At 37.0% G+C, this 12114-nt stretch overlaps 1 protein-coding gene across 3 annotated transcripts in view; it reads left to right on the plus strand.

The window, feature by feature from the left end:
• Positions 1–1666: 1666 nt before the first annotated feature.
• LOC107679569 (monoglyceride lipase-like) overlaps positions 1667–12114 on the plus strand; it is a 21568-nt gene continuing 11120 nt past the window's right edge. The window contains exons 1-3 of one of the 3 annotated variants that reach the window (XM_016475165.1): positions 1667–1849; positions 5122–5266; positions 11114–11220. In XM_016475165.1, the coding sequence (XP_016330651.1) occupies positions 5142–5266; positions 11114–11220 (232 nt within the window). In that variant the 5' untranslated portion in view covers positions 1667–1849; positions 5122–5141. Of the gene's footprint in view, positions 1850–4136; positions 4202–4838; positions 5267–11113; positions 11221–12114 lie in introns of those variants that run through there. The other 2 variants (XM_016475172.1, XM_016475157.1) reach the window with 2 other exon arrangements.

Consider the following 12114-nt stretch of genomic DNA (forward strand, 5'->3'; position numbering starts at 1 on the left):
AGAAAAAGTTAAGGAGGTCTTTCGATTAATAATTCGCTTTTTTTAAATAATAAAAAGAGACTCTTTTGAATGTAAAATATCTTCAAATGGATCAGCTGTAGAATTTTATTGTGGAAGGCAATTAAAATGTAAATCAAAAATTTTTTTTTTAATTTCACTTAGCTGTGAAACATCTAAGTGACAGGTTATTCCAGGTTGTGATACTGTAGAGTTTCAGGTACATGATGACACTGAAATATTACACAAGACTGTAAACCCAGTTTTCACAATATAATCAGACTCCTGGAAAGTTCCAATTTTAGCAATATACACTACAGTACAAAAGTTTGGGGACAGTATTTTATTTTTAATTGATCAAAAGTGTCAGTAAAGACATTTAAAATGTTACAAAAGATTTCTGCCAAATAAAAGCTGTTGTTTTGAAATTTCTATTCATCAAAAAATCTTGAAAAATATGTATAATGGTTTGCACAAAATATTAAGCTGCACAACTCTTTTCAACATTGATAATAATATGGTTTAGCATGGTTTTAGCATCAAATCAGCATATTAGAATGATTTCTGAAGGATCATGTGACACCAAAGACTGGAGTAATGGCTGCTGAAAATTCTGCTTTGCCATCACATGAGTAAATTTTAGAATTTTTTTTAAAATAGGAAACAGTTATTTTAAAATGTAATAATATTTCACAATATTACTGTTTTTACTGTATCTGTGATAAAAAAAAAATGCAGCCTTGGTGAACATAAGAGACTTCTTTTAAAAACATTAAAAAAATCTTTAGGACCCCAAACCTTTGAATGGTAGTGTAGTATTACCATTATTAAAAAAATCAGTTTATGTATTTAAGTGTGTATATGCTATGTATGGTGTTTGTTAACTTTGTATGCAAGTGTATTTTCATTCTAACTTAAATAAAGTAAATTTCTTATTCTTGTGGTGAATTGTTAGTAGGCCTATCTGCCATGTTAGATTACCAGATATCTGTGAAAATATTTAATACAAAAAAACAGGTTTGGAGTTCTCATATTCCTCTTTTTTATGTTCGGTCTGAAGTGCTGATAAGCATCTCAGTGATATTTAAAATTTATTACGTAGTTCATTTTCATTTGATGGGTGCTGTTTTCCTGTATGAAGACACATTCAGAAAGTTCATAAATAGTGACTTTATGTAAATGGTCTTCCCATAACAAGTTTCCGAAAAACTGGTAATTCCAGCATAATCCCAACAGGAAAAGACCATCTAGAACCCGCCCAAGTACCCGCATATTGTTTCAAGAACAGATTATATGTTTCCTGTGACAAAAGCACAAGTGGTGTGCATCTGACTTACTGTGCACATAAAAGGTGAATAAATAGCTAATATGTTACAGATATTTCACCTGTCTATCACACAAAGACTAGAAAACAACTCCAGTACTGAACAGCATTAGTCTCATACCTGAAGCTTAGCTCTCTCAAGACTTATTGAAAGACAGTCGACATATGAAGATGAATGAGTTTAATCAATCTCATTCAGCTGTAACGAATGTGAAAGAACCGAGAGAGAGAGAGAGAGAGAGAGAGAGAGAGCGAGAGAATATATATATAGAGAGAGAGAGAGAGAGAGAGAGAGAGAGAGTTTTGTATGTATGTGTTGGCGGTTTCTCACACAGCTCCCCTTTCATTCTTTCTCCACCCATAAGGCGGCCGCTCAGCATCTGTGTGTGAGCGGATCAGAGTTGAGCCCAGTGCGGGAAACAGCAGCAGGCTGAGCGCCGCTGTCAACGACCGGCTCCGATACCGGACCACTGACTCGAAAAGTTGACTTGATTTCTGTCTCCAGCATTCAGTCTGTTGCAAGTTCAGGTAGGTGGTTGGTTGAATTTGTTGTTGTTGTTTAATATCTAGTAAATATGATTCTGTATTAAAAAATGGGGAATCACCTTTTCCAAGCACTGTTTAATACAGACATAATCTAAGACGGGCACGCGCACCAAGTCACGGGAATTCACGTTCCTTAAAGAAACTGCGTGTTTACATGTTAGGGGCAGAAAACAGATTTGTTTTATATCAATAAATAGTTCTCCACACCTATGACCATTTATCTTTGTTATGGGCACAAATATAATCAAAACTAGAAAGAATTAGGCTCTTAAAAAGCAGACCCGTTTGGTGACATTTTTTACGGATACTGACACTTAGTCAGCTGAGAAATGCATAGCATTTTGAAGAAGTATTTAGACATGTGAAAATAAATTTGAAAAAAAAAAAGGACAATTAACATTGCGTAAATAAAACGGCATTAATAATTAGGCTATTGTTGATTATCATTAATAGACTGTAGACCGATAATCGGTTTGGTGGATTTTTTATGGATTATTTTTCAACACTTAGCTCAGAAGGGCATTGCATTTTAAACTTAGACAAACAAATAGACTGTGAAAATAAAAAATGGCCATTTAGATGGCAAAACGACGTAATTTCAGGGCCGCTGCTGGCCAAATGGGTGCCCTAAGCAGAATTGTATTGTTGTGCCCCCTCCCCAAAATATTATGGAAGTAAAAAAAAACACCTACTATAGGGGTCAAAATAGAACTTTAATAAAATATAAAAGTAAATAACTAAATTGTAATTAAATTGTATTATTTACAAATTACAATTGTAGACAGTCGCCTATGGCTATGATTTTACTAATACATTTGTCTGATTGATTTTATAGTCTCAAGCATTCCGAAGTCATACAAAAGAAAATTAAGCAGTTTTACTACGATAAAACCAAGGATTAGTTTTTGTAAATGTTGTGATGTCCACATGTTTTTGTTGAAGAAATTATAGAGGCTAGCATTTCTATCGCAAAAAGGTGGCCAAACATTAAAGATTAAGTAGATATTTTAATTAAATGTTTGGTCAATATTAAGGAGGATTTGATCATCCTGAAAGTGTTACAACAGCAATTACCAGGCCTTTGGCGCCCTTTGCAGGCATTTGTAATAATATGTAATGTAAATAAATTGTTTATTTTGTATTACATTATGTATTTTAACAGTGTTATTCAATGAAACAATACGATTATTATTAATTTACCAATCATTATTGCCTCATTGTTTTTATATAATGCATTTTATGTCATTTTAAAGGCTGTTGTTCGCTTAGGTCTGTTTTTATTTCCACAAAAATATTATCTGAATACTTCGTAAATTATTATTTGAAGCGATTTGAAGTATCAAAACCATGGTTAATTTGTGGTTACCATTGCTACAAGAACCAAGTTTTTTTTTTTTTTTAATTCGTAGTAAAATTATGGTTAGGCCTAATTTTCGTAAGGGAACATGGAAACTGAGAGAATATTAAGGCAGATGCGGCGGTGATATTATTACCGACATTAAAACACGTTATTAACGTCAACATCCAAAAAAGTTTCACATGATTATGAACGTACCTACAAGTGATGCACGGGCTTCATCTTGGGCGTTTTTGTTATTTTTCTTATCTCGGCGCCGGACTACTGATGTCTTTTCCCGGGCATAGCTGTCCATCAGTTGTGATCATTTGCGTTATGTACATTAAGCAATAACAAAAATTAAAAAATTTAAAAAGTTGTGATTATTTGCAGTCAGCCGCAAACATGAGGTGAGAGCCAGCGCGGGCGCGGACGCGGGAATGGCGCGTCACGTGTGCTTCGCCTGTCTACTGCATTCACTGTAAAACGCATTTTTATAATTATGTATATATGTTCATGTTTATATTTTTATTTACGTATATGTATATGTTAATATTAATATAGAACAAAAGTTTTTTTGTTTTTTTTTGAGCAACTGGGATGGTGCCCATCCCAACCCCCTGGGAGTTGGTGCCCTAGGCAAACTACGTACTCTGAGTATAAGGAGCGGCGGTAGACATTAAAACACGTTATTAACGTCAACATCCAAAAAAGTTTCACATGATTATGAACGTACCTACAAGTGATGCACGGGCTTCATCTTGGGCGTTTTTGTTATTTTTCTTATCTCGGCGCCGGACTACTGATGTCTTTTCCCGGGCATAGCTGTCCATCAGTTGTGATCATTTGCGTTATGTACATTAAGCAATAACAAAAATTAAAAAATTTAAAAAGTTGTGATTATTTGCAGTCAGCCGCAAACATGAGGTGAGAGCCAGCGCGGGCGCGGACGCGGGAATGGCGCGTCACGTGTGCTTCGCCTGTCTACTGCATTCACTGTAAAACGCATTTTTATAATTATGTATATATGTTCATGTTTATATTTTTATTTACGTATATGTATATGTTAATATTAATATAGAACGAAAGTTTTTTTTTTTTTTGAGCAACTGGGATGGTGCCCCCCGGGAGTTGGTGCCCTACGCAAACATAGGGAGCGGCGGTACTGTGTAATTTAACGGAACTAATTATTAAGAATTCACAATTAACATGCTTTTATTGTTGTTATATTGTAATAATTTTTTAGTTATTATTGTGTAAAATTAATAATCAGTTCTGCAAATTGGTTATGCAAACATGATATTCTGTATCTGTTGTAAATAAAAACAGTATTGGTTGAGAACTATAGGCTGTGTAAGGCTAACGCATGAAAACATCTAAACGTGTGTCCTGTCATTCAGTGTTTCTCCGGGTTGAGAGAATGGGCCGCTTAACTGTGCCTATACTATAATAGTCAGTGCTGGCCTCGATTATCTGTCGACCCAAATAGCCTAAATAGATTGGGCTCAAATTAATTGGCAGGTCGATGCATTGGCACTGGCAGCTTCTCTCACTGTCTCCCTCTTGGCATGCTGTCAGTCACAAACAGTCCTGCAGTGCACTCGCTATTTTTGTTCCTGTCTATTGGAAACTGCTCAATGCGCTGACAATAGACTCTCTTTGAACCGTCGGTCCATTTAAAAGCGCGCGCGTGCTTGTGTACATGTTGCTAAGGGATCAGGACAGTCAGTGTTATCTCTCCGGTCCGCTCTGACTAAGCGACTGTCATTTAAAACATTCTGCCGGTCGCTGCACGTTGCGCTGCATCAGATGAATGAAATTCCCGGAATGCATATGCTAGCCACCTGCCTATTAGTCGCTGCTGTTTCATACTGGTACAGCAGCGAGCTTCTGACAGCGCTTCGTCTGTTTATTTCAGACTCAGCCCTCGGCGGGGACATGCCGGAACCCGAGGGGAATCGTCTGTCACCGCAAGGTGTCCCTTACACCGACCTGCCGCACATCGTCAACGCCGACGGACTGCACCTGTTCTGCCGTTACTGGAAGCCCGACAGTCAGCCAAAGTAAGTGCGAGACATTCATATGCAAAACAGACACAGGTCAGGCCTCTTGGGATAAAGCGAAAGATTCTCCCGTTGCAGCCTCCAGGAGAGCAGGACGAGAGGCTGATAAGTGTTTACGGATGTTTCCTTACCGAGCTTAGGCTATTTTTAGCCCACTTTGAAGTGTCCGCCTTTCCATTCCAGCACCTTAACGATTACTTTAAAACGCGACACGCATTCATAACTACAAACAGGCTATAACAGAGCAGGTTCATATTCGCAGTAAACGTTAACAGTGGGTTGATCTGAGATTTTCTGCGAGGTTCTCTTTTATCTCTTTTGCAAACTGTTGGCCCCATCACATGATGTCTAGCTGATGAGTGAGGAAATAGACGAGGGAAGTTTCTTGTAAAATCCAGTTTTTAACGGTGCAGTTAGGAATATATAAATGTACTGCTAAATAAAATATTCCACATAAACTCAATAAAGAATGCAGTATGTTGTAATGTTTTATTACAAACAAAAATAATTTATAATAATAATAATAATAATATAGTAAAAACGCTGTTGCAAATGCATCTTGTCATATGAACAAGTGAGTAATGTTTCTAATTTATATTTCATGAAAAACCCACGTTACGAGCACTGAAAATGATAACTTAAGTAAATTCAATGAAGGATTCAAACTGATAACTCCAGTTGCTGAAGCTGCATCTGAAATCGCTTCACTGCCATTCACAATATCTCTCCTGAAGCCTCATGGGATAGTAAAGTGTCCATGTCTGGATATTTTCGGAAGTAGTAGGTCCTCTGGGTACATTTTGCCTACTTTTTCAAGAATATTTGTGACATAATACTTGTCTGTTTAGTGAGAAAGTAGACATATTTGGATGTATGATGAGTCTTTTTAAATGATTTGTTTGTTTGTGAAACACACTGGATGTGCTGTATACCGCTGATAAGTTATGCTGGAAACATAAAAAAAAATATGAACAACATTTTGGAGAAACAACATTAAAGTGATGCAAACTGAATGAAATGAAGACTCCAGACATACCAATCTTCTACATAAAGCTGTTTTATTTTACACTCAGCTGGCCGGCTTCTCATGGGTGCTGCCCAGTTGACATCACATGCCGTGCAAATTAACCGATACATTAATAGTTTATTTTATAGAGAATTTATATCTTACAGGCAGTGCCTGCTTTCACTCACAATGGTTTTCAAGTGATATAAAGCCAGTTTCTCATAAACATTATCTTGTTAAATGACTACAGTATACCGTCCTGATACTCAGTTAAAGTGAATGAGAAAGGGGCCCACTCAGTATATGCGGTGAACGCTGAAGGGAATGTCTTGGTTTCCATGAGTCGAAAGCCCCTGCTCATGGCCTCTTTATGTCCACTTATAGACACACACACTCTCACAGTACAGATCTGCTACACTTTTTTACTATAGTGTCATCAGCTGTGGTTCTCCTTAGTCATTTTAAAAATAGGTCACATTTTTTAGTATGTTGGTTTATCAGATGCTTCCATCTACAATACAGTTTTTAAAAATTGCGTAGACACTAAAAGTGGTACTTGAGGCCCACTCGGTGAAACCATTCACTCATATACCTAATCTTTAGGCCAAGCCTGCAAAACTACAAACGCATTATGTGCTTTAAACTCAGTTTGCTATTGTAAAACAAACTTTTTACAAAACTCTAAACACAGTTCTCTACATTACACACATCATTCAAAACTAACAGCTCTTTTGTTTCATTTGGGAAACACTGCCATTTAAATGCCACACTCATTTACTGATGACCTACACCCAGTGATCATGTATGAAAACACTTACACATAATTTGTTCACTCTGAAATCAAAACTCAGTGTTTTGAGCGAGAAATGATTTGTACTCCCTTGCATTTCTGTTTACATTGTATATATACTATGTATGATTATATACTATGTGTGTGTGTGTATATATATGTACAGTACATACACACACACACATTTCCTGTTATCTCTCAGCTCATCAAAAACTCAAGCATAGTTGACCAAACTGAAGCACTCAGAGACAGAGCACTTTTTAGTACAGTAAAGCAAATACTACTCCTACTAATAATAATATTTCAGATAAAAATAAAATGTCCTCCACAATATATATATATTTATACAGACTGAATATGCATACAAGCCAAGTCAGAAAGTCAACTTTATTTCTAAATTGCTTTATACAATATAGATTGCTTCACAGCAGCTTCCCAATAGTATCAATTTCAAATTCTGCTGTAAAGCAGCTCTAACAAGTCAATAGTGTCATTATACAGCTTAAGTCAGTTCAGTATTGATTCAGTTCAGTTGCAAAACTGTGTAAAATTCATCAGTTGTACATACATACTGTATATACAGTGTACGTGCATATGCATGTATGTGCGAGAACTATGAAAAAATCCTGTACTCTCCACTGCACACTGAACAAGCAAAAGACACACGAGAGTAGTGTTTTACATTTTTCACATCTGTGTGTAGTTTAGCGTGTATGTGGCTAATTATTTTATGTTTGTGTGTACAGTTACTACGCAAAAATAAAATTTTTAGAAGAGTTATAATAGTTTTGAATGAAGTGTTTGCTTTTGCAAGATATGTGTGATGGTTTGCATGTTGTGTGTGTGTTTTGTGGTTTTGTGTGTAGAGTTTTGAGAAATGGAGCCATAGTTTAAAAAACTGTGTAAGCATTTAAAAAAAACTGTACGATAGGCAGTGTTTGTGTGGGTGTCATGATTATGTCAAGCAGGTCAAACTCTTTATGCCTACTGTTACAGAGCTGTTGTTTTGCCATCAGCTATACACCCTGAAGTGACCGTAGTGCGGCCCAGGAGAGCATGCCGTTACCATAGTTACCACCTCTTCCCCTCTCTCAGACTAATTTGATCTTTAATGCTTGTCAGCAACAGTGTATATGACAAGTGTGTGTGTATCTGTACATGTTCATGTGTGTATATAATAAGAGTAAACTGATAAACCACAAAACCATGTGATCTTCAGTGAAATGTCATAAAACCACAAATATTTTGTTTTGGGAAATGTAAGATGTAGCTTCCCATGTGACTGAATGTGAAAGATTCAGAGCAGCTAACATGAAGGTAATGCAGGCATCAGACATGTTTATATCAAACATCTGAAGGAACGCTACCAGGATCTCCTCTGCTGCACTCTGTCATTCTGTTTATAGTGAAATATTTAGCCTGTGTTTGATCGTTTGAAGGTTCTGTGGGTATGTTTACTAGATGTTTAGAAGCATCTCAGCTTAGGGCGGTAGGACATGGTAATTACTGAATGCTATGCATCCTGCTACAATAAACTGATCCCATATGTATGCTTTTTTTGTATTATGTAACATCATCTGAATGAAGCCAGATAACCCAAATTTGAATCCCCTGGCAAGATTTTTACACTTTTAGTGTAGACATTTTATATAGTCTATAAATAGTCAGGGGTTTTCAAACCCAAATATGAGCCATTTCTTCCTAACATATAAAGGCATGTGTATATTTTATGTATAAAAAAACAGTTTATACTGTGAGGAAAATCCAAAAAAGGATAATCCAAAAGTATTATTACTAATATAAATGTGATATTATTATAAAACAAAATATAACAATTGTTACAAAAAAGTAAAAATCAATATTTGTTTTCTGACTTCTTAAAACTAGATTCAGCAAAAAAAATTCTTACTGTCAATACAATAAAATTAATCTTCATAATTTCAGCCTTTGTAAGAGCAGAATTAAATCGTAATGCTAGCAATTTTGGTAAATGTGATTGTACAAAAAAAGCTATACGTTAAACATATTTCATTAATATCTTAAGTGAACATGTTACCATTGATAGCCCTGAAAGTACATTTTGTAAAATAATGTTTTCTCTTAAATTGGTTGTGGACCTCCTAGCACTCACTCGCTCGACGTCTACACCAAACCAACCTTTAAAAGTAAACATGAACGTAGTAAGGTTGTCTGTTGGAAGTTGAACTTCCACTTAAAAGAATTGGCATGACAGACGTGAGCAGCTGAAGAGTCAAACTGTTTACACCGAGTTCACCACTTCACTACTTGGTTTAACATTTAACAGAACTACTGTGCTTACAGCCCAGACATCATCGCACGATGTCCTTTTACAGTCGCTTACATGCACATGTCCAGTGCTGATGCCACCAGATGCAGCCAGCGAAACAGGAAGTGGGTGAAAGTTGAAAAGACCACAGTAGCCCATTGTATGACCCCAGTAATGATTGACAGATCGCTCAATAGATATTCTGGGCATTGAACCCATGCAAAGTACTGAAACACAGTCCGATAAATTGGGTCATGCCGGTCAGCGTGGTTCATTCTCTTGTGTCTAATAGCATTTGGAGAAGAATTCTACTACCAAACATGGATATTTATACAGCTGTCAGTGCAATGCCATATTACACACACAAATATGTCCCTCACAAGTATAGCCCAAATTGTACAGGCACACAGTTTTTTCATTTTCTGTTTATCTCCACTCTGCCCTTGATGCTTGTTACTTTGTAGTTTAACTACTTTAGATCTGTTTTGGAATTCCAAAGACGTGCACACATGCACACACTAGCAAACACACACAGTAGTCTCTCTGTCTGCCTCGCAAACTCCATTCTCAGGGTTCAAGGACAAAAGCTTTTTGATCTAAGGATGATCATAACCACAAACACACACACAAACACTTCCATTTTATCTTACACCAGTACCAGCTCGTAGTTTGAGACTGAGAGGCTTTATTTTTAGTAAATACATTTCTGAGTATGACAGAGTATATGGATAGAACGATTAGCAGTTTCTCCAAATAGAAGTAAAGATGCACACTCTCAGTCCTCTGAGACCATGTGAGCCCATTATACATTTACAAAGACTCTTTTTGTTACTGATTAGAGGCTGCACTGAGGTCAACAAATCTGCACAAGTTTGGATCTAATAAAGCTATTCCCCATCTCTCTCTCTCTCCTTCTGCCTTATTTTTTTATGGGTTTTAGTGTGTATGCTATTAATGAGCATATCTTGTTATGATATGGTGGGAGACTGTTATAGGATGTGTCTGTATTTAGTCAACTTATGTACAAGCATAGCATACAGATACCCGATTAGCCCGATACCTTTAGCTTGTACACTACGCATTTGCAATTTGTATTATTTATGCTCTATATTTTAAACAATTAAATAAAAATTATAAATCAGGGTTGTTTGTGTGTACTTAGTAAACTATAATTATTATCAGATAGTTGAGACAATGTGACCACCAGTGTAAATCAATTACCGAAGGAATAAATCTAGTAATTCGGTTATTTTTAGAGAATCAAAACCATTCAGAGAAACCAATGTAGTCCCAATTCGAAATGACCAAATCCCAAACTAATGACTCAAAAATAGTCAAGTGAGAATTGAAACTCATAGATCTAATTGTGATACTTATGTTGTTACTGACCGGTTGTTCATATGACAACATATAGTTACAGATGTACATTTTTAGCACAGTTTTGTCAGTAGAATTTTATCAAATAAATGAATAAAATATGTTACCACATTTTGGTTTGTTTAATATTGTTGTTTAATAGGATTGCATTTATGTCAAAAAAGACTGTGAAAAGTCTGTGTAAATACACAGTTTTTTGATAAACACAATTGTTGTAAATGTATGTATTATGGAAATGAAATTTCATTCATTTCTTTCTTATAACTAATAAATAAATTGTTTGGAAACCGTTAAGGAACTGGAATTGTTAAAAGGAATCAGAACCAGATTTGTTTAATTCTTTACAATTCCCTTCCCAAATCAATAATCTGTGTTTTCCTCCACCAGGGCGCTGGTGTTTGTTACCCACGGAGCAGGAGAGCACTGTGGGGGATATGCTGACATTGCTCACAGCCTGACCCAGCATGGTATTATGGTGTTCGCCCACGATCACGGTGAGTGGCAGACTCCTAATCAAATGGCTAAAATCCCCAACACACAGATTTGTTGGTTAGCAACAGTGCAGCAGTGTTTTGGGTGGTGTAGAAGGGCGTGCTCATTATGAGGCTGTGAGAGTGTGGGGTGAAAAATGTATTTACGCCCACATTTGATTCCTTGTAGTTCCTCCACCCATTTTTCCTGTCATTGATAACAGATGTTGTGGGCATGGACATCCTGGGTTTAGAGTGGGGGATGGAGTTGAGAAATGACAAAAATGAAATGTAACATGTAGAGAATATAGAAAATAGCAGGTGCTATGTGTACAGAATGTTAAAGCGGTTTTGTGGCAGTGCCATGGTAACTAATGATTCACACAGAGAGACAGCAAGCCGCCTTGTGATGAGCAGTTGGGGTTGTGTGAGTGTGTGATTTGACTGTCTGGTGTCTCGGTGTGAGTAATTGGTTCTATTGAAATACAACAAACAGAAACCACTACAGTCAGTCTCTCTCTATCTGTTTCATTCTTTCTGGTTCTCTCCTCCTCTAACATGCAGTCTCATCTTTCAGTATGTCTGTGTAACGAGGTTCTTAGTAAGGAAGGAAGAAGTCGGAGTCAGCGTGGCCTGTAGATCACCTTGAACTTAAATGGCTGGAGAGCCGGATACCAACGAGTGATCCGCGCATTGGTATCCTTTATGTGGTGGAGCCACTGCAGGGGCGCGTGGTCCGAACAGAGAGTGAACTCCCGACCCAGGAGATAATAGCAGAGGGTGAGAACAGCCCACCGGATCGCCAAGCACTCCTTCTCAATGGTGCTGTACATCGTCTCTCTCTTAGAGAGCTTCCGACTGATGTACAGCACCGGCCGTTCCTCACCCTCTATCTCCTGGGCCAGGACGGCTCACAGC

This window comes from Sinocyclocheilus anshuiensis, unplaced genomic scaffold (assembly GCF_001515605.1).
Source record: "Sinocyclocheilus anshuiensis isolate Anshui unplaced genomic scaffold, SAMN03320099.WGS_v1.1 scaffold13, whole genome shotgun sequence".
In the NCBI taxonomy this organism is placed as follows: Eukaryota; Metazoa; Chordata; class Actinopteri; order Cypriniformes; family Cyprinidae; genus Sinocyclocheilus; species Sinocyclocheilus anshuiensis.